General features: G+C 40.1%; 2 protein-coding genes across 2 annotated transcripts in view; one reads left to right on the top strand and one right to left on the bottom strand.

Annotated features, from left to right (window-relative positions):
* Position 1: 1 nt before the first annotated feature.
* Positions 2-1,237, top strand: LOC131951741 (uncharacterized). Its single transcript, XM_059314124.1, has 2 exons — positions 2-416; positions 819-1,237. Exons 1-2 carry the CDS (start codon positions 29-31, stop codon positions 1,088-1,090), a joined length of 660 nt encoding a protein of 219 aa, XP_059170107.1. The 5' UTR covers positions 2-28; the 3' UTR covers positions 1,091-1,237.
* A 151-nt stretch (positions 1,238-1,388) lies between these two features.
* LOC131951744 (tectonin beta-propeller repeat-containing protein 1) overlaps positions 1,389-23,042 on the bottom strand; it is a 39,853-nt gene continuing 18,199 nt past the window's right edge. Inside the window, exons 13-24 of the mRNA XM_059314126.1 lie at positions 21,428-21,567; positions 20,688-20,815; positions 19,115-19,217; positions 18,342-18,438; positions 17,703-17,782; positions 16,056-16,112; positions 15,235-15,409; positions 13,363-13,504; positions 10,252-10,350; positions 7,536-7,642; positions 2,957-3,076; positions 1,389-2,072 (exon numbers count right to left, since the gene is read on the bottom strand). Coding sequence (XP_059170109.1) covers positions 1,989-2,072; positions 2,957-3,076; positions 7,536-7,642; positions 10,252-10,350; positions 13,363-13,504; positions 15,235-15,409; positions 16,056-16,112; positions 17,703-17,782; positions 18,342-18,438; positions 19,115-19,217; positions 20,688-20,815; positions 21,428-21,567 — 1,332 coding nt within the window. The 3' untranslated portion in view covers positions 1,389-1,988. The remainder of the gene's footprint in view (positions 2,073-2,956; positions 3,077-7,535; positions 7,643-10,251; positions 10,351-13,362; positions 13,505-15,234; positions 15,410-16,055; positions 16,113-17,702; positions 17,783-18,341; positions 18,439-19,114; positions 19,218-20,687; positions 20,816-21,427; positions 21,568-23,042) is intronic.

Raw genomic sequence — 23,042 nt, 5'->3', positions numbered from 1 at the left:
GAGTGTGGCTATCATTCAAATTATTGACATGTCCTTACCTCCAACAGAAAAAAGAGAAAAGAAAGACAAGCTTAGCCAAAGTTCCCCTGATGTTGCCCAACTACAAGTCTACAGCACTGATGGCCGTACAATATATTATTCCCAGTCCCAGCAACACATGACATTTTCCAGAAGTCATCATGAAGATGTATCTCATGAAGAACCCAGCTACCACAGAAGTCAGGGTGGGGAAGCTGCCACAGGTTCCCTGTTTGGTGTCAGCCGCAGGAAAAGGTGTGCCAGTGGCCACAGTGAGGACAGTGTGGAGGATCTCTATGAGGATCTCCACAGGCACCAGGTTCATGACAATAATTGGTGGGACAAAAAATCTTCCAAAAAAAAAAAAAGGCATAACCACCAATATGCAGACAGTCACAGTAAGTAGGATGTGATGCTATTAGCTTTTGGTCAGGTCGTCCATAAATCTTTGTTTTGTATAGATGGTCCATAAGTCTTTGTTTTATATAGGTGCTCCATAAATCTTTGTTTTGTATAGAAGGTCCATAAAGCTTTGCTTTGTTTAGGTGTTCGATTAATCTTTGTTTTGTATAGGTGGTCCATTAAACCTCTGTTTTGTATAGATGGTCCATAAATCTTTGTTTTGTATAGGTGCTCCATAAATCTTTGTTTTGTATAGGTGCTCCATAAATCTTTGTTTTGTATAGGTGCTCCATAAATCTTTGTTTTGTATAGGTGCTCCATAAATCTTTGTTTTGTATAGATGGTCCATAAATCTTTGTTTTGTATAGGTGCTCCATAAATCTTTTTTTTTTGTATAGGTGCTCCAAGCAACCAAAGCCCTAAATATGAACTGAGAGTCACTAAAAAAAGACATACAAATTGGGGGACTGAAGAAAGCAGCCAGTCTAACAAGAGATTCAATGAGCAGAGAGGCCACAGTTACCAGAAAAATAAAATGAAACCTTCCACTTCATGGCCAACATTAAATGAAGATAAAAAACAGAAAAATGCAAGAGGATTTAGGGCAAAAAATAAAAACTTTATGGCCATAAAAAGCAATTGTGATCGCCGGGTGCAGCTTAGAAAATAGTTTTATACAAATACTTTTCTTATATATAACTGAAAGACATTATAAAAGACATTAACATACACAAAAATTTCATTTAAAAATGAATTTAGAAATAAATTAGTGTTAACATTTTATCTTGTACGCTCTATTACTGGGGTGGGTTTTTTTTTTTTTTGTAAATAAAAAACTATTCAAAATATTTTGACTTCTGTTCAGCTGTACCTTGAAATTGTGTTGTACCAGTTTTTCAGGTTTGTGAAATTTGTCCCTGCACCAGTTGTAAAAGCCCATGTTTGAAAAAACTCATAAAAAATGGTAATAAATGCAAAGCCTGTTTTTATTTTAACTCATATAAATAAATACCTACTGAGCAATAAAAAAATTAAGCATTAGGAACAACAAACATTCTCTCCATGGTCCAAACTTCTGTGTCCACATTGCAATGACCAAATGCATTTAAGTACATTGTAAATATATTTTTAAAATGATTCTACCCAATATATACATTTGAAACAAACATAATTTTATAAACATAGGGTCATATAAACATAACCTTTAATTAAAACTAGGGCCATATAAACATTCAACTTGTCAACATAGGGTCATATAAACATAACCTTTAATTAAAACTAGGGCCATATAAACATTCAACATAGGGTCACATAAACAACCTTATAAAACGGCATCTTATAAATATAACAATATCACACTAACAATTTTATTCTCTCACATTTAAATCCAACCTCAACTGCTTGCAACAACTAATGGATGGAATGTATTTAGCTTTTTTTTTTCAGTGTCATTTCTCATCTTTTTGTCACTGCCATTTCTCATTCTTTCTGTCACTGCCATTTCTCATTCTTTCTGTCACTGCCATTTCTCATTCTTTCTGTCACTGCCATTTCTCATCTTTCTCTCACTACCATTTCTCATCTTTCGGTGTCAACCATTCCCCTTGTTGAGCAGGGGAAACTCCTCGAATTGACACATGGGCCCAACCGCTCTGAAAAGGAATTTTAAGTTCTAATGGGAAAACGTTTAAAATTGTATTTGTGGGATAGAACTCTATTTTACAAGCGATTCAACTTTTAAAAACCTAGAATAACACCTATAGAGGTGTGGCAATATCCCAAAAACCTCCCAGGGAGGTGTCCCATTAATTACCCTATAACCACCTCCCAGTACTTACCCCTATAACCACCTCCCAGTACTTACCCCTATAACCACCTCCCAGTACCAGTACTTACCCCTATAACCACCTCCCAGTACTTACCCCTATAACCACCTCCCAGTACTTACCCATATAACCACCTCCCAGTACTTACCCCTAAAACCACCTCCCAGTACCAGAACTTACCCCTATAACCACCTCCCAGCACCAGTACTAACCCCTATAACCACCTCCCAGTACTTACCCCTATAACCACCTCCCAGTACCAGTACTTACCCCTATAACCACCTCCCAGTACTTACCCCTATAACCACCTCCCAGTACTTACCCCTATAACCACCTCCCAGAACTTACCCCTATAACCACCTCCTTTCACTTACCCCTATAACCACCTCCCAGTACTTACCCCTATAACCACATCCCAGTACTTACCCCTATAACCACCTCCTTTCACTTACCCCTATAACCACCTCCCAGTACCAGTACTTACCCCTATAACCACCTCCCAGTACTTACCCCTATAACCACCTCCCAGTACTAACCCCTATAACCACCTCCCAGTACCAGTACTTACCCCTATAACCACCTCCCAGTACTTACCCCTATAACCACCTCCCAGTACTAACCCCTATAACCACCTCCCAGTACCAGTACTAACCCCTATAACCACCTCCCAGTACCAGTACTTACCCCTATAACCACCTCCCAGTACTTACCCCTATAACCACCTCCCAGTCTGAGCCTGAAGGATTTGATGATGAAATTCCAAGTCTGTTGTAGATCATGCCTGGTCCATGCTTCGAGCGGGAGAAAAAAGCATCAGCCACAATCCAAACCTAAAAGTTGACCAACAAAACCTAAAATTTAAATGTTTACCTCATGCGGCCCTAGACTAAATGTTACCTCATCATGTGGCCCTAGACTAAATGTTTACTTCATGTGGCCCTAGACTAAATGTTTACCTCATCATGTGGCCCTAGACTAAATGTTACCCCATCATGTGGCCCTAGACTAAATGTTTACCTCATCATGTGGCCCTAGACTAAATGTTTACCCCATGTGGTCCTAGACTAAATGTTTACCTCATGTGGCCCTAGACTAAATTTTTACCCCATCATGTGGCCCTAGACTAAATGTTTACCTCATGTGGCCCTAGACTAAATGTTTACCCCATCATGTGGCCCTAGACTAAATGTTTACCCCATGTGACCCTAGACTAAATGTTTACCCCATCATGTGGCCCTAGGCTAAATGTTTACCTCATGTGGCCCTAGACTAAATGTTTACCCCATCATGTGGCCCTAGACTAAATGTTACCCCATCATGTGGCCCTAGACTAAATGTTTACCTCATCATGTGGCCCTAGACTAAATGTTTACCCCATGTGGTCCTAGACTAAATGTTTACCTCATGTGGCCCTAGACTAAATGTTTACCCCATCATGTGGCCCTAGACTAAATGTTTACCCCATCATGTGGCCCTAGACTAAATGTTTACCCCATGTGGTCCTAGACTAAATGTTTACCCCATTATGTGGCCCTAGACTAAATGTTTACCCCATGTGGCCCTAGACTAAATGTTTACCCCATCATGTGGCCCTAGACTAAATGTTTACCCCATCATGTGGCCCTAGACTAAATGTTTACCCCATGTGGCCCTAGACTAAATGTTTACCCCATCATGTGGCCCTAGACTAAATGTTTACCCCATGTGGCCCTAGACTAAATGTTTACCCCATCATGTGGCCCTAGACTAAATGTTTACCCCATGTGGCCCTAGACTAAATGTTTACCCCATCATGTGGCCCTAGACTAAATGTTTACCTCATCATGTGGCCCTAGACTAAATGTTTACCTCATGTGGCCCTAGACTAAATGTTTACCTCATGTGGCCCTAGACTAAATGTTTACCCCATCATGTGGCCCTAGACTAAATGTTTACCCCATCATGTGGCCCTAGACTAAATGTTTACCTCATGTGGTCCTAGACTAAATGTTTACCTCATCATGTGGCCCTAGACTAAATGTTTACCTCATCATGTGGCCCTAGACTAAATGTTTACCTCATCATGTGGCCCTAGACTAAATGTTTACCCCATGTGGCCCTAGACTAAATGTTTACCCCATCATGTGGCCCTAGACTAAATGTTTACCTCATCATGTGGCCCTAGACTAAATGTTTACCCCATGTGGTCCTAGACTAAATGTTTACCTCATGTGGCCCTAGACTAAATTTTTACCCCATCATGTGGCCCTAGACTAAATGTTTACCTCATGTGGCCCTAGACTAAATGTTTACCCCATCATGTGGCCCTAGACTAAATGTTTACCCCATGTGACCCTAGACTAAATGTTTACCCCATCATGTGGCCCTAGGCTAAATGTTTACCTCATGTGGCCCTAGACTAAATGTTTACCCCATCATGTGGCCCTAGACTAAATGTTACCCCATCATGTGGCCCTAGACTAAATGTTTACCTCATCATGTGGCCCTAGACTAAATGTTTACCCCATGTGGTCCTAGACTAAATGTTTACCTCATGTGGCCCTAGACTAAATGTTTACCCCATCATGTGGCCCTAGACTAAATGTTTACCCCATCATGTGGCCCTAGACTAAATGTTTACCCCATGTGGTCCTAGACTAAATGTTTACCCCATTATGTGGCCCTAGACTAAATGTTTACCCCATGTGGCCCTAGACTAAATGTTTACCCCATCATGTGGCCCTAGACTAAATGTTTACCCCATCATGTGGCCCTAGACTAAATGTTTACCCCATGTGGCCCTAGACTAAATGTTTACCCCATCATGTGGCCCTAGACTAAATGTTTACCCCATGTGGCCCTAGACTAAATGTTTACCCCATCATGTGGCCCTAGACTAAATGTTTACCCCATGTGGCCCTAGACTAAATGTTTACCCCATCATGTGGCCCTAGACTAAATGTTTACCTCATCATGTGGCCCTAGACTAAATGTTTACCTCATGTGGCCCTAGACTAAATGTTTACCTCATGTGGCCCTAGACTAAATGTTTACCCCATCATGTGGCCCTAGACTAAATGTTTACCCCATCATGTGGCCCTAGACTAAATGTTTACCTCATGTGGTCCTAGACTAAATGTTTACCTCATCATGTGGCCCTAGACTAAATGTTTACCTCATCATGTGGCCCTAGACTAAATGTTTACCTCATCATGTGGCCCTAGACTAAATGTTTACCCCATGTGGCCCTAGACTAAATGTTTACCCCATCATGTGGCCCTAGACTAAATGTTTACCTCATCATGTGGCCCTAGACTAAATGTTTACCTCATCATGTGGCCCTAGACTAAATGTTTACCTCATCATGTGGCCCTAGACTAAATGTTTACCTCATCATGTGGCCCTAGACTAAATGTTTACCCCATCATGTGGCCCTAGACTAAATGTTTACCTCATCATGTGGCCCTAGACTAAATGTTTACCCCATGTGGTCCTAGACTAAATGTTTACCCCATTATGTGGCCCTAGACTAAATGTTTACCTCATGTGGCCCTAGACTAAATGTTTACCTCATCATGTGGCCCTAGACTAAATGTTTACCTCATCATGTGGCCCTAGACTAAATGTTTACCCCATGTGGCCCTAGACTAAATGTTTACCCCATCATGTGGCCCTAGACTAAATGTTTACCCCATCATGTGGCCCTAGACTAAATGTTTACCTCATCATGTGGCCCTAGACTAAATGTTTACCCCATGTGGCCCTAGACTAAATGTTTACCCCATCATGTGGCCCTAGACTAAATGTTTACCCCATCATGTGGCCCTAGACTAAATGTTTACCTCATCATGTGGCCCTAGACTAAATGTTTACCCCATGTGGCCCTAGACTAAATGTTTACCCCATGTGGTCCTAGACTAAATGTTTACCTCATGTGGTCCTAGACTAAATGTTTACCCCATCATGTGGCCCTAGACTAAATGTTTACCCCATGTGGTCCTAGACTAAATGTTTACCTCATGTGGCCCTAGACTAAATGTTTACCCCATCATGTGGCCCTAGACTAAATGTTTACCCCATGTGGTCCTAGACTAAATGTTTACCTCATCATGTGGCCCTAGACTAAATGTTTACCCCATCATGTGGCCCTAGACTAAATGTTTACCCCATGTGGCCCTAGACTAAATGTTTACCTCATCATGTGGCCCTAGACTAAATGTTTACCTCATCATGTGGCCCTAGACTAAATGTTTACCCCATCATGTGGCCCTAGACTAAATGTTTACCTCATCATGTGGCCCTAGACTAAATGTTTACCTCATGTGGTCCTAGACTAAATGTTTACCCCATCATGTGGCCCTAGACTAAATGTTTACCCCATCATGTGGCCCTAGACTAAATGTTTACCCCATCATGTGGTCCTAGACTAAATGTTTACCTCATCATGTGGCCCTAGACTAAATGTTTACCTCATCATGTGGCCCTAGACTAAATGTTTACCCCATCATGTGGCCCTAGACTAAATGTTTACCTCATCATGTGGCCCTAGACTAAATGTTTACCCCATGTGGCCCTAGACTAAATGTTTACCCCATCATGTGGCCCTAGACTAAATGTTTACCTCATGTGGCCCTAGACTAAATGTTTACCCCATCATGTGGCCCTAGACTAAATGTTTACCTCATCATGTGGCCCTAGACTAAATGTTTACCCCATCATGTGGCCCTAGACTAAATGTTTACCTCATCATGTGGCCCTAGACTAAATGTTTACCTCATGTGGCCCTAGACTAAATGTTTACCCCATCATGTGGCCCTAGACTAAATGTTTACCCCATCATGTGGCCCTAGACTAAATGTTTACCTCATCATGTGGCCCTAGACTAAATGTTTACCTCATGTGGCCCTAGACTAAATGTTTACCTCAAGTGGCCCTAGACTAAATGTTTACCTCATGTGGCCCTAGACTAAATGTTTACCTCATCATGTGGCCCTAGACTAAATGTTTACCTCATGTGGTCCTAGACTAAATGTTTACCTCATCATGTGGCCCTAGACTAAATGTTTACCTCATCATGTGGCCCTAGACTAAATGTTTACCCCATCATGTGGTCCTAGACTAAATGTTTACCTCATCATGTGGCCCTAGACTAAATGTTTACCTCATGTGGCCCTAGACTAAATGTTTACCTCATGTGGCCCTAGACTAAATGTTTACCTCATCATGTGGCCCTAGACTAAATGTTTACCTCATCATGTGGCCCTAGACTAAATGTTTACCTCATCATGTGGCCCTAGACTAAATGTTTACCTCATCATGTGGCCCTACAGAAACCCTCTTGACATGGCTAGCCACCAACTCCCACGCTGTGCCCTCTGGAAATGTGGCTGTTATGTTTTCTCTCCTCCACAAATTGTCTGAAGAAAAGTTTTCAAACTAGTTCACATGCAAACTGCAGGCGGGATGGAAGGGGGGGGGGGGGGGGGGGGGGTGTGATATATTTTTGTGACTAGACTACCATTAAGATGTGACTAGACTACCATTAAGATGGGACTAGACTACCATTAACCCTTTCCCCGGCAACATATTTGGTACCCTGTCCCCGGCAACTGGGTGGATCACACCCAAAGACTTTCTTATAGTAAATTCTTTTCTTTGTTCATTGTGGGGTGGGTAACAATACTGACACAGTTGAGGTATTCAGGGCACAGAGGCCATGGGGAACACCAGACAATGTTGTTGTCAATGGGAGAGCTGTAATATGATACTACAGGTTGATGGGATTCTCAAGCAAGAGTTAACCTGTGGGTGGACACATGTAGTGATTTATACTCTTTGCTGGAACTCTGACTTGCAGTTACAGACAGAACTGTAGTTTAGAGTTACAATAGGTTAATGAAATGCAGGGGTAAGATTGCCTGTGGGAGGACATATATAGTGATTTGTACTCTTTTAGGGAGCTCTGGAATGGAGATAGAGACATTCGAGCCTTTTAGAGTAACTTGACATTTACCTCATTAGGAGTACGAATGAGGACAAAAAGGCAAAACAACTTTGTAATGCTGCTTGTAAGTTAATACTGGGCAATTAATTGATCAAACTGGAAGTGGGGTGGGTGTTCTACAGGTTGTGACCCTGAGAGTAAGGTTCATAAATAGTCACAAACGTTATTGAGAACACAGCAGAAACAAGTCTTGAATGCTTTTTCTAAACTCAAGTGCTAATGATAAAGGAATACATTTGCCAGTTTTAGTATAGCAGATGAAAATGACCAACAAGTTTTGAGTCTGAACTATTAGTATCAGAGGTAGAAGATGAAGAATGACAGCCATCAGTATCAGAGGTAGAAGATGAATGGCAGCCAACAGTATCAAGCAGCTCTGATGACGAGGTCTACCCAATATACTGCATTTCAACTATCAATAATGTGTCAACAGTTGGCACTCATAATGAAATGAAACGGCTGGTGCAAAGTGAAGAAAAAGAAATATTTTCACGAAAGACAAAGTAACAGTACACTAGACCACTGCCTGAAGTGCTAATCCAAGGAAATTTATAAACAGTCTGACCCTAAATATTTCTTCTGTGCATGAATACAAAAAATAATACAACCAATATTTGACTGCATTAGCAGAGATGGAGAGAAAGCAAGAGGAGACACTGGCACTCTTCAGAATAACAATTTAGTTGTATGTCAATTCAGTTCTGCTTATGGAAGTTTTTGAAGGCAGAATTTTCTATGAAGAAATTCAGCAACCTTCTGGGTCATATTCACTTCACAACAATAACACTAACAGTCCATCAGGCTCATGGTATATTTGCTTCCATTATGGTAGATATTCCATTCAAATTTAGAAAGGTGTTATGTTTCTGGAGAGATCATTACTAATTAGCAAGTGGTTGATTTTAGAGGTGGGAGTAGATTTATCCAATACATACCAAGCAATTCCGATAAGTATGGAATTAAAATATTTTGGGCATGTGACTCATGTAACACCACTAAAAGGGTCCCATATTTTGTCAAAGAAAACTAAAGTTCCCTGCCAGCAAAAGGAAATGTCCAGTTATTTTAATTTTAACTAACAACTGTGCTCTCTGAGGTGCAAATTTTTAAAACGTGTTAATGTTCTAATATTTTGTTACTAAAGTTGATTACTTCAATTGGTTTGATATTTTTGTTACTCAAATACCTTCAGATTGTTAATTTATAGTTAAACTTTGAAAATGTAACACAATGACTTAACCCACAATGAGTAAAAACAAATTGTTAGAAGCCAGTTTATAAGTTATAAATATTTTTTCCATTCAAAATTGTGTACGGGTGTGTAGCACCCAGTTGCCAGGGACCGTATAAAAAAATTTCAAACCCTCATAAAAAAAAATTTTACGCATATTTTTAAAATTTACAACCTCCAATGTGTTCATCCCAACCACCTTATAGATGGGAGATAAAATAGATTTTATAGATAAAACGAGACTTGAGATATGAGCAAAAATATAGCGACTTCGGGTCGATTACACCCAGTCGCCGAGGAAAGGGTTAAGATGGGACTAGACTACCATTAAGATGGGACTAGACTACCATTAAGATGGGACTAGACTACCATTAAGATGGGACTAGACTACCATTAAGATGGGACTAGACTACCATTAAGATGGGACTAGACTACCATTAAGATGGGACTAGACTACCATTAAGATGGGACTAGACTACCATTAAGATGGGACTAGACTACCATTAAGATGGGACTAGACTACCATTAAGATGGGACTAGACTACCATTAAGATGGGACTAGACTACCATTAAGATGGGACTAGACTACCATTAAGATGGGACTAGACTACCATTAAGATGGGACTAGACTACCATTAAGATGGGACTAGACTACCATTAAGATGGGACTAGACTACCATTAAGATGGGACTAGACTACCATTAAGATGGGACTAGACTACCATTAAGATGGGACTAGACTACCATTAAGATGGGACTAGACTACCATTAAGATGGGACTAGACTACCTACTGCCTGTATCAACAGCCCACACACTTGTGGCACCAGCAGAAACTTGTTGGAGCAGAAAGTCACTTGGTGGGGGTGGCACAACCTGCAACCAACATGTTCCTGGAGACAGGTCAAACAACAGGTGATCAAACAGGTGGTCAAACAACAGGTGGTCAAACAACAGGTGGTCAAACAACAGGTGGTCAAACATGTGGTCAAACAACAGGTGGTCAAACAGGTGGTCAAACAACAGGTGGTCAAACAACAGGTGGTCAAACATGTGGTCAAACAACAGGTGGTCAAACAGGTGGTCAAACAACAGGTGGTCAAACAACAGGTGATCAAACAGGTGGTCAAACAACAGGTGGTCAAACAGGTGGTCAAACAACAGGTGGTCAAACAGGTGGTCAAACAACAGGTGGTCAAACAACAGGTGGTCAAACAACAGGTGGTCAAACAACAGGTGGTCAAACAGGTGGTCAAACAACAGGTGGTCAAACAGGTGGTCAAAGAACAGGTGGTCAAACAGGTGGTCAAACAACAGGTGGTCAAACAGGTGGTCAAACAACAGGTGGTCAAACAGGTGGTCAAACAACAGGTGGTCAAACAACAGGTGGTCAAACAGGTGGTCAAACAACAGGTGGTCAAACAACAGGTGGTCAAACAACAGGTGGTCAAACAACAGGTGGTCAAACAACAGGTGGTCAAACAACAGGTGGTCAAACAACAGGTAGTCAAACAACAGGTGGTCAAACAACAGGTGGTCAAACATGTGGTCAAACAACAGGTGGTCAAACAACAGGTAGTCAAACAACAGGTGGTCAAACAACAGGTGGTCAAACAACAGGTGGTCAAACAACAGGTGGTCAAACAACAGGTGGTCAAACAACAGGTGGTCAAACAACAGGTGGTCAAACAACAGGTGGTCAAACAACAGGTGGTCAAACAACAGGTGGTCAAACAACAGGTAGTCAAACATGTGGTCAAACAACAGGTGGTCAAACATGTGTTCAAACAACAGGTGGTCAAACAACAGGTGGTCAAACAACAGGTGGTCAAACATGTGGTCAAACAACAGGTGGTCAAACAACAGGTAGTCAAACAACAGGTGGTCAAACATGTGGTCAAACAACAGGTGGTCAAACATGTGTTCAAACAACAGGTGGTCAAACAACAGGTGGTCAAACAACAGGTGGTCAAACAACAGGTGGTCAAACAGGTGGTCAAACAACAGGTGGTCAAACAACAGGTGGTCAAACAACAGGTGGTCAAACAACAGGTGGTCAAACAACAGGTGGTCAAACAACAGGTGGTCAAACAACAGGTGGTCAAACAACAGGTGGTCAAACAACAGGTGGTCAAACAACAGGTGGTCAAACAACAGGTGGTCAAACAACAGGTGGTCAAACAACAGGTGGTCAAACATGTGGTCAAACAACAGGTGGTCAAACAACAGGTGGTCAAACAACAGGTGGTCAAACAACAGGTGGTCAAACAACAGGTGGTCAAACAACAGGTGGTCAAACAGGTGGTCAAACAACAGGTGGTCAAACAACAGGTGGTCAAACAGGTGGTCAAACAACAGGTGGTCAAACAACAGGTGGTCAAACAACAGGTGGTCAAACAACAGGTGGTCAAACAACAGGTGGTCAAACAGGTGGTCAAACAACAGGTGGTCAAACAACAGGTGGTCAAACAACAGGTGGTCAAACAACAGGTAGTCAAACAACAGGTGGTCAAACAACAGGTGGTCAAACAGGTGGTCAAACAACAGGTGGTCAAACAGGTGGTCAAAGAACAGGTGGTCAAACAGGTGGTCAAACAACAGGTGGTCAAACAGGTGGTCAAACAACAGGTGGTCAAACAGGTGGTCAAACAACAGGTGGTCAAACAGGTGGTCAAACAACAGGTGGTCAAACAGGTGGTCAAACAACAGGTGGTCAAACAACAGGTGGTCAAACAACAGGTGGTCAAACAACAGGTGGTCAAACAACAGGTGGTCAAACAACAGGTGGTCAAACAACAGGTAGTCAAACAACAGGTGGTCAAACAACAGGTGGTCAAACATGTGGTCAAACAACAGGTGGTCAAACAACAGGTAGTCAAACAACAGGTGGTCAAACAACAGGTGGTCAAACAACAGGTGGTCAAACAACAGGTGGTCAAACAACAGGTGGTCAAACAACAGGTGGTCAAACAACAGGTGGTCAAACAACAGGTGGTCAAACAACAGGTGGTCAAACAACAGGTGGTCAAACAACAGGTAGTCAAACATGTGGTCAAACAACAGGTGGTCAAACATGTGTTCAAACAACAGGTGGTCAAACAACAGGTGGTCAAACAACAGGTGGTCAAACATGTGGTCAAACAACAGGTGGTCAAACAACAGGTAGTCAAACAACAGGTGGTCAAACATGTGTTCAAACAACAGGTGGTCAAACAACAGGTGGTCAAACAACAGGTGGTCAAACAACAGGTGGTCAAACAACAGGTGGTCAAACAACAGGTGGTCAAACAACAGGTGGTCAAACAACAGGTGGTCAAACAACAGGTGGTCAAACAACAGGTGGTCAAACAACAGGTGGTCAAACAACAGGTGGTCAAACAACAGGTGGTCAAACAACAGGTGGTCAAACAACAGGTGGTCAAACATGTGGTCAAACAACAGGTGGTCAAACAACAGGTGGTCAAACAACAGGTGGTCAAACAACAGGTGGTCAAACAACAGGTGGTCAAACAACAGGTGGTCAAACAACAGGTGGTCAAACATGTGGTCAAACAACAGGTGGTCAAACAGGTGGTCAAACAACAGGTGGTCAAACAACAGGTGGTCAAACAGGTGGTCAAACAACAGGTGGTCAAACAACAGGTGGTCAAACAACAGGTGGTCAAACAACAGGTGGTCAAACAACAGGTGGTCAAACAGGTGGTCAAACAACAGGTGGTCAAACAACAGGTGGTCAAACAACAGGTGGTCAAACAACAGGTAGTCAAACAACAGGTGGTCAAACAACAGGTGGTCAAACAACAGGTGGTCAAACAACAGGTGGTCAAACAACATGTGGTCAAACAACAGGTGGTCAAACAGGTGGTCAAACAACAGGTGGTCAAACAACAGGTGATAAAACTTACCACTAGGTTGTTGCCATGTAACACCAGGTCTAAACCATGCAGAACCATCGCTGGCAATTCCCCAGATTCTAAACTTGCCCCCCACAGAGATGGACCTGAAGGGTTTGTCTAGAGCAGTTGCTACATGCACCCAGTTGTGGCCCTGGGGGAGGGGGGGGGGGAGAGATAAAAAACATGGGAATTCTTAAACCAATTAGCAATTATAAAAATATATGTTAGCAATTATAAAAATATATGCAATCTTAAATGTGTGGATAAACTAAAAATATAGCAATTTTAAATATATGAATGATCATAAGCAATTGAATTTTAGCGCTATATTTTTAAAATGTTTTACTTGTTTGCGGAAAATAATTTATAAAATAGTTATTAGTCAAAACACTATGTACTTTACTACACGTTGAACGATATTAGTGACAAAGCAAAGAAATAACTAAACAGCAAAAAATCCGACACGTTTAAAATAATAACATAGGCTACCAATACCTATTAGAAAAAGTAAAACTAAATTATATACATTATTAGTCAACAACACCATATTAAATGCACACACTGATTAAGAGACTTAAATGATTTTGTTAAAAACCCAGCTGTTCAATGATATTTATGTTGTTGTTTAAAGTAATTTGTATTACTTTTGGCCGAGAAGATTGTATACCAGTCATAGCGTATATTTTGATTAGTAGATTTATAGATCTAAATCAAATTTGAACGAAATAGTTCATTTCTTCATATTCTAAAATTGGAAGATGATGCCATTAGTGTTGTGTTTTTTCCGTAGTTTAAACATGTGGCTTGTGACATCATTGTTTATTGCATTCTTGTCACAACAATAAACACTTTTCTAGTTGCATAATTAAAACTGTGTTGCTTTATTACTTTCTCGTATATACGAAGTATAGAGAAAGTATTGTAATCGTGCAAAAAAAAAAATCAAGATTTTTACAAATCTCGACGTTTTACACCTCACTGATACGGAAAAACATAATGTTGCAATCTTGTCTGTGTGTCTGTCTGTCTGTGTGTGTCCGTGTGTAAACACGATAACTTGAGTACCGTTACAGCTAGGTTGATGAAATTTCATTTATAAGTATTTTATCAAAATCGTACATCCGTATCAACTTTTGAGCGATTTCCAATACCCGGAAGTGGTACTTTTTCTACTTTGAATTTTTCAAAAGCCTATAACTTGAGTGTACTATTTCAGATAGATAAATGTAATTAAAAGATCTAATTCTCTACCTTCTGTTAAATTTTGAGTAATTTCCGTTGACCGGAAGTAGTAATTTACGCTACTTCCGATTTCTCAAAAAACTAATGTAAATTTTTAAAGTACTAATAATATTGCGCACTATTATGCACTTTTTTATTTGGCGTTCACTTGGTATACAATTCTTTTGTCTATGAGATTTTATTCTATTTTTAAAACTTTAAGTATTTAAAATGGATTAAAAATCATGTCTATAGCCTGAGTTCCCTTTCCCTGTTATTTTATATAAGAATATTCCAGAAAGTTTAGGCGAGATCACTCCCGGTTTATTTTTATTTTCTTTCTTGAAGTAAAATTTAGTTTATACATTTATAACATCCACCATATTATTTTCAACTTTTAAGTTCTCCATATATCACTGAAGATACTGATCTCTTAGGCTTGGGAATGCGGAGAGAGAGAGAGAGAGAGAGAGAGAGAGAGAGAGAGAAGTGTGCACATGGGCTTTTATATATTAGGATGGGTGATCTTAAGCTTTGGGGCAATCTTTGTATGTGTAGTATAAAACAAATATGAAGAAATTTCAATGAAGTATAAGTACAATATAGAACATTTTAGTACTAGATGGTTGGTGAGACTGACAATATAAAATGCTATAATACCAGGTGGTTGCTAAGGGTGACACCATTGCGGTACAACACGTCTCCATTGGCCCCTATGGCCCAAACCACAAGAGGATCAGCAGGGGAGGTGACTGGGTCAATCTGGATGGAGATGTCAGTCAGACAGAGGGAGCCTGCCGTCTGCCAGGGACCAAACAAAGTGGTCTTACAGCGTCTGGGCAACAGCAGAACATGAGCTTCTTACATGTCGTCTAGATGGAAACACAAACTGCCACCTACTCACCTGACCCACCTCTTCACCTGACCCACCTCTTCACCTGACCCACCTCTACACCTGACCCACCTCTACACCTGACCCACCTACTCACCTGACCCAACCTTCACCTGACCCACCTCTACACCTGACCCACCTCTACACCTGACCCACCTCTACACCTGACCCACCTCTACACCTGACCCACCTCTACACCTGACCCACCTCTACACCTGACCCACCTCTACACCTGACCCACCTCTACACCTGACCCACCTCTACACCTGACCCACCTCTACACCTGACCCACCTCTACACCTGACCCACCTCTACACCTGACCCACCTCTACACCTGACCCACCTCTACACCTGACCCACCTGACCCACCTCTACACCTGACCCACCTGACACACCTCTACACCTGACCCACCTCTACACCTGACCCACCTCTACACCTGACCCACCTCTTCACCTGACCCATCTCGACACCTGACCCACCTCTACACCTGACCCACCTCTACACCTGACCCACCTCTACACCTGACCCACCTCTTCACCTGACCCACCTCTACACCTGACCCAACCTTCACCTGACACACCTACCTACCTGACCCACCTACGTCGTCTGTAAGAATCGCGCAAATGTTGGTTTGAATGGAATGGTCTATAAAGAAACATTTTATTAAACAATAAGTCTATAAGTATAAGAAAATAAACAATAGGTCTATAAGAAAATAAACAATTGGTCAATGAGAAAATAAACAATAGGTCAATAAGAAAATAAACAATAGGTCAATGAGAAAATAAACAATAGGTCTATAAGAAAATAAACAATAAGTCTACAAGAAAAAAACAATAGGTCTATAAGAAAATAAACAATTGGTCAATGAGAAAATAAACAATAGGTCTATAAGAAAATAAACAATTGGTCAATGAGAAAATAATCAATAGGTCTATGAGAAAATAAACAATAGGTCTATAAGAAAATAAACAATATGTCTATAAGAAAAAAAACAATAGGTCTATAAGAAAAAAAACAATAGGTCTATAAGAAAATAAACAATAGGTCTATAAGAAAAAAACAATAGGTCTATAAGAAAAAAATAAACAAAAAGTCTATAAGAAAATAAACAATAGGTCAATGAGAAAATAAAAAAAAGGTCTATAAGAAAATAAACAATTGGTCAATGAGAAAATAAACAATAGGTCTATAAGAAAAAAACAATAGGTCTATAAGAAAATAAACAATAGGTCTATAAGAAAAAAATAAACAATAAGTCTATAAGAAAATAAACAATAGGTCAATGAGAAACTAACAATAGGTCTATAAGAAAATAAACAATAGGTCAATGAGAAAATAAACAATAGGTCTATAAGAAAATAAACAATAGGTCAATGAGAAAACAAGCCAAATGTTTTTCAGGGAATAAACAGAGAGTTAAATAAAATGTTAATAGGGATCATCCATTTAGGACTTCGACAATTTTTTTAAAACCTGCCCCCTCCCCCCCTCTGATCACTTACAACAACCACCCACCCATCCCCACCCAATGTGGACATTCATATAACTTTTGCTAAGTGCTAAACACTTTTTTTGTGGGGGGACAAGTGTTAAAAGAATTGTCTGAACTCATAGGATATTTATAATACCAATCATGAGATAAATAAATGTTTTGCCTCTAATTCTGTATGCTTTCTTACTTGCTTAATAAAAAGAATTCTATTTTGAGAGGGGTGGTAGGCTTAAGTGTGACGTCATGTGCTTTCTGGCTTTATGTGACAATATGTGACACTGGGGGTAGGGGAGGGGTATAAATTGTTGAAAATCTTGATGCTGTTTATGGTAAGATATGGTTTAAATATTATTTACCAAACTGAATTGATTACAAAAAAACCAAATGCACAATTTGACATTTGTATGCAGGATACAAGTTTTATGTTTGTTTTAAAAAGAAAGTCCTTCATTATTTAATTCATTATGTGGACATCCCCCCCCCCCCCCCCGATGTTCATAGTAGTCAATGCTTTAGACCTTTCACAATTCACTTGGATGTTGTAAATGGTTGATTTGATCTCAAAACAACAAAGGTACACTCACCCATACAGATAATGTGATACACTCACCCATACAGATAATGTGATACACTCACCCATACAGATAATGTGATACACTCACCCATACAGATAATGTGATACACTCACCCATACAGATAATGTGATACACTCACCCATACAGATAATGTGATACACTCACCCATACAGATAATGTGAATATTGCCAACCACTTTTGTCCACGCCACCTTCTGTGCTGAAGTCTACAGTCCAATCACTGGTCTGAAAACATTTTTTTGTATTGTTGCCAACTTTTGTGACATAAAGACATAGACTGTCACCTAATGTCACATAAACTGTCACCGAATGTCACATAGACTGTCACCTAATGTCACAAGACCAGTGTCACCTAATGTCACAAGAACAGTGTCACCTAATGTCACAAGAACAGTGTAACCTAATGTCACATAGACTGTCACCTAATGTCACAAGAACAGTGTCACCTAATGTCACAAGAACAGTATCACCTAATGTCACAAGAACAGTGTCACCTAATGTCACATAGACTATCACCTAATGTCACAAGAACAGTGTCACCTAATGTCACAAGAACAGTGTCACCTAATGTAACAAGAACAGTGTCACCTAATGTCACAAGAACAGTGTCACCTAATGTCACAAGACCAGTGTCACCTAATGTCACAAGGACAGTGTCACCTAATGTCACAAGAAAAGTGTCACCTAATGTCACAAGAAAAGTGTCACCTAATGTCACAAGAACAGTGTCACCTAATGTCACAAGGACAGTGTCACCCAATATGACAAGGTTTGTGTTGCCTACCCAATGCCACTTGGAGGATGGAAGTTTCACGTCATCCTTAGAGGCCATACTGCGGCCAGATTCTGTCAGCCAATGGAAGTTGTTGCTCAACACTCCCCTGTCAGTTCAACAAAGGATTAACCAGTAGGCCATAACATCCTGTCAATATGTAGCCATGTCTACCCCACCCAGTCTCCCTCCCCCACCCAGTCTCCCTCCCCCACCCAGTCTCCTCCCCCAGCCAGTCTCCCTCCCCCACCCAGTCACCTTCCCCCACCTAGTCACCCTCCCCCACCCAGTCTCCTCCCCCACCTAGTCACCCTCCCCCACCCAGTCTCCTCCCCCACCTAGTCACCCTCCCCCACCCAGTCACCTTCCCCCACCTAGTCACCCTCCCCCACCCAGTGACCTTCCCCCACCTAGTCACCCTCCCTCACCCAGTCACCTTCCCCCACCTAGTCACCCTCCCCCACCCAGTGACCTTCCCCCACCTAGTCACCCTCCCTCACCCAGTCTCCTCCCCCACCCAGTCACCTTCCCCCACCTAGTCTCCCTCCCCCACCCAGTCTCCCTCCCCCACCCAGTCTCCCTCCCTCCCCCACCCAGTCTCCCTCCCTCCCCCACCCAGTCTCCTCCCCCACCCAGTCCCTTCCCGCACCCAGTCTCCCTCCCCCACCTAGTCTCCCTCCCCCACCTAGTCTCCCTCCCCCACCCAGTCTCCCTCCCCCACCCAGTCTCCCTCCCCCACCTAGTCTCCCTCCCCCACCTAGTCTCCCTCCCCCACCCTCACTTACTTGCAGCACCAGCCCACCAGAGGGAACCACTTCTCAGTCTCGTAGACAAAGACGCGCTGTGAGTCTGAGATTTGGAGAATGTTGTCAGACATGGAGCAGACACCTGAATGTTGGGCAAAAGTTTGGCTTTTTTATCCTTAGAAAATATAGTAGGGACAAAAGTTTGGCTTTTTTTATCCTTAGAAAATAGGGTAGGGGCAAAAGTTTGGCTTTTTTTATCCTTAGAAAATATGGTAGGGGCAAAAGTTTGGTTTTTTTATCCTTAGAAAATATAGTAGGGGCAAAAGTTTGGCTTTTTTTTATCCTTAGAAAATATGGTAGGGGCAAAAGTTTGGCTTTTTATATCCTTAGAAAATATGGTAGGGGCAAAAGTTTGGTTTTTTTTTATCCTTAGAAAATATAGTAGGGGCAAAAGTTTGGCTTTTTTTTATCCTTAGAAAATATGGCAGGGGCAAAAGTTTGGCTTTTTTTATCCTTAGAAAATAGGGTAGGGGCAAAAGTTTGGCTTTTTTTATCCTTAGAAAATATGGTAGGGGCAAAAGTTTGGCTTTTTTTATCCTTAGAAAATAGGGTAGGGGCAAAAGTTTGGCTTTTTTTATCCTTAGAAAATATGGTAGGGGCAAAAGTTTGGCTTTTTTTATCCTTAGAAAATAGGGTAGGGGCAAAAGTTTGGCTTTTTTTATCCTTAGAAAATAGGGTAGGGGCAAAAGTTTGGCTTTTTTTATCCTTAGAAAATATGGTAGGGGCAAAAGTTTGGCTTTTTTTATCCTTAGAAAATATGGTAGGGACAAAAGTTTGGCTTTTTTATATCCTTAGAAAATATGGTAGGGACAAAAGTTTGGCTTTTTTTATCCTTAGAAAATATGGTAGGGGCAAAAGTTTGGCTTTTTTTATCCTTAGAAAATATGGTAGGGGCAAAAGTTTGGCTTTTTTATATCCTTAGAAAATAGGGTAGGGGCAAAAGTTTGGCTTTTTTTATCCTTAGAAAATATGGTAGGGGCAAAAGTTTGGTTTTTTTATCCTTAGAAAATATAGTAGGGGCAAAAGTTTGGCTTTTTTTTATCCTTAGAAAATATGGTAGGGGCAAAAGTTTGGCTTTTTATATCCTTAGAAAATATGGTAGGGGCAAAAGTTTGGTTTTTTTTTATCCTTAGAAAATATAGTAGGGGCAAAAGTTTGGCTTTTTTATCCTTAGAAAATATAGTAGGGGCAAAAGTTTGGCTTTTTTTTATCCTTAGAAAATATGGTAGGGGCAAAAGTTTGGCTTTTTATATCCTTAGAAAATAGGGTAGGGACAAAAGTTTGGCTTTTTTATTATCCTTAGAAAATATGGTAGGGGCAAAAGTTTGGCTTTTTTTATCCTTAGAAAATATGGTAGGGGCAAAAGTTTGGCTTTTTTTATCCTTAGAAAATATAGTAGGGGCAAAAGTTTGGTATCAGGGGTTTATGACCTTCATAAAAATTGTAAACCCCCCTCCCCCTCCCTTTTTGGCCAGATAAATCAGAAATATTACATCTCTAGTAAGGGGATATTTCTAAGCATATCAAGAAGAAAAGGATGAGCGAGTCTCACCATGAGTGAAAGCTCCACCAAATCCACCATTGTAAACATAAGGCATTCGGTCAAAGCCCAGCCCCCATGTGACTCCACTTGGTCCAGTCTCAACTACACTCAGGTGACCTCCCTGCTGGCCCCAACATCTGGACACGATTGGAGGGTTAGTCATCAAACATTAGAGGTTTGTTTAAAGTCATCAAACATTAGAGGATTGTTAGAGGATTGTTTAAAGTCATCAAACATTAGAGGATTGTTTAAAGTCATCAAACATTAGAGGATTGTTAGAGGATTGTTTAAAGTCATCAAACATTAGAGGATTGTTAGAGGATTGTTTAAAGTCATCAAACATTAGAGGATTGTTTAAAGTCATCAAACATTAGAGGATTGTTGAAAGTCATCAAACATTAGAGGATTGTTTAAAGTCATCAAACATTAGAGGATTGTTTAAAGTCATCAAACATTAGAGGATTGTTTAAAGTCATCAAACATTAGAGGATTGTTTAAAGTCATCAAACATTAGAGGATTGTTAGAGGATTGTTTAAAGTCATCAAACATTAGAGGATTGTTTAAAGTCATCAAACATTAGAGGATTGTTTAAAGTCATCAAACAGAGGATTGTTTAAAGTCATCAAATATTAGAGGATTGTTGAAAGTCATCAAACATTAGAGGATTGTTTAAAGTCATCAAACATAGAGGATTGTTTAAAGTCAGATATCAAAGATTAGAGGATCTAACAGACTAACTGCAACTTACAAATCAAAAGGTTTTTTGTGCACAGTGGCAGGGGGTGAAACAAAGACATCCCCTGTTAATGTACAGGACCAAATGGCACCAGGCAAGACAGGATTGGTGAGGTTCCAGGCATTAGCATTGGCTGAGCACAAGTAACCAATCTGTGGACAACAGAGTTAGATAAGTAGTCAATCCTAATATATAAAAGCCCATGTGGGCACTTCTCTCTCTGTCCGCATGTCCCAAGCCTAAGAGATAAGTATCTTCTATGATATATGGAGAACTTAAAGATATGGACTTTTGTTAAAATTAATATGTTGGATGTTTTAAATGTATCAACTAAATTTTATTTAAAGAAAGAAAATAAAAATAAAGCAATATTCGAATGTAGAAACACATTTAATTACGCAACCAGAAAAATGTTTACGGTTGTGACAAGAACGCAATAAACAATGACGTCACATGCCACATGTTTAAACTATGGAAAAAACACAACACTAATGGCGTCATCTTCCAATTTTAGAATATGAAGAAATGAACTATTTCACTAAAATTTGATTAAGATCTAAATTCTATAAATCTACTTATCAAGATGTACGCTAATAAATGTATACAATTTTCTCGGTCAAACTAATACAAATTACTTTAAAAAATATAATGACCATTGAACAGTAAATTATTTAAGTCTCTTAATCATTTAATATGTGCATTTAATATGGTGTTGTGTTGACTCATAATTTATATAATTTAGTTTTAATTTTTCTAATAAGTTTGGTGGCCTACATTATTTTAAATCTGTTGGATTTTTAGCTACTTAGTTATTTATTTTCACTTTCACTAATATTGTTCAACCTGGAGTGAAGCACATAGCAACAGAATATATACATTTTTATTTAGAAAAACACCATATTAAATGCACAAAATGTTTTACTGCCTTTAGAAATTGTTTTTAAAAAAGTTATTCATTGGTATTTTTGGTGTTTTATTTTTAAAAAAAAATGATTTTCCTTTATTGGTAGCTGACAAAAAATGTTTTACAAGTGGTTGGCACATTATTGAACTTTTTTTCTTGGACTGCCATTTATTCTTTAAATACTTTCTATATGTAAAAACGTTTTATAGATCTTCGTTAATTAAATGTGACTTTAAACTGAAATATGTCTCAACATATTTTACTTTTACTTTAGTTAGGCATTACAACATTAAATGGCCATGAAATTTTGGGAGGTTATTGAGTACACTCCAGAAAAGGTTTCTGCCATTAATTTTTCTATACATCAGCCATATCTCCACACCCACAAAAAAGGCTGAAGACTGAATGGTATAAAAGGGAAAATAGACATGTGACCTTGTTTTCTAAAACTGGGATTTTTAAATGTAAACAAAACCAGTGCTATATTTCTTGGATCGTAGTAGTTAGGGTGCAGGTTTGTCCACACTACCCCCTAGCTTAAGTCTCAGGGATTCCCTCAATTTTACCACACATAGATTACTCTATTAAACATGCTTTTATCAATGGTATGGGGTATGTAAAAAGGGGGTCGCTAACCAAAAATGTTTGGGAACCAGTGTCATAGGTTCTTCACTATCTCCAACAATAGTTTCAAAAACTAAAGGGGATGGGAGGTTGATGAAA

This window comes from Physella acuta, unplaced genomic scaffold (assembly GCF_028476545.2).
Source record: "Physella acuta isolate Inbredline_101_S28 unplaced genomic scaffold, ASM2847654v3 ptg000824l, whole genome shotgun sequence".
Lineage (NCBI taxonomy): Eukaryota > Metazoa > Mollusca > Gastropoda > Physidae > Physella > Physella acuta.
The sequence above is the reverse complement of the archived record's forward strand: the minus strand, read 5'-3'. Positions and strand labels throughout refer to the sequence as shown.

Bases quoted from the DNA above. Each gene is read 5' to 3' on its own strand.
- LOC131951741 (XM_059314124.1), top strand. From the start codon at position 29: ATGTCCTTACCTCCAACAGAAAAAAGAGAAAAGAAAGACAAGCTTAGC. The intron at 417-818 runs GTAAGTAGGATG...TTTTTTGTATAG, and splicing joins CCAATATGCAGACAGTCACA to GTGCTCCAAGCAACCAAAGC.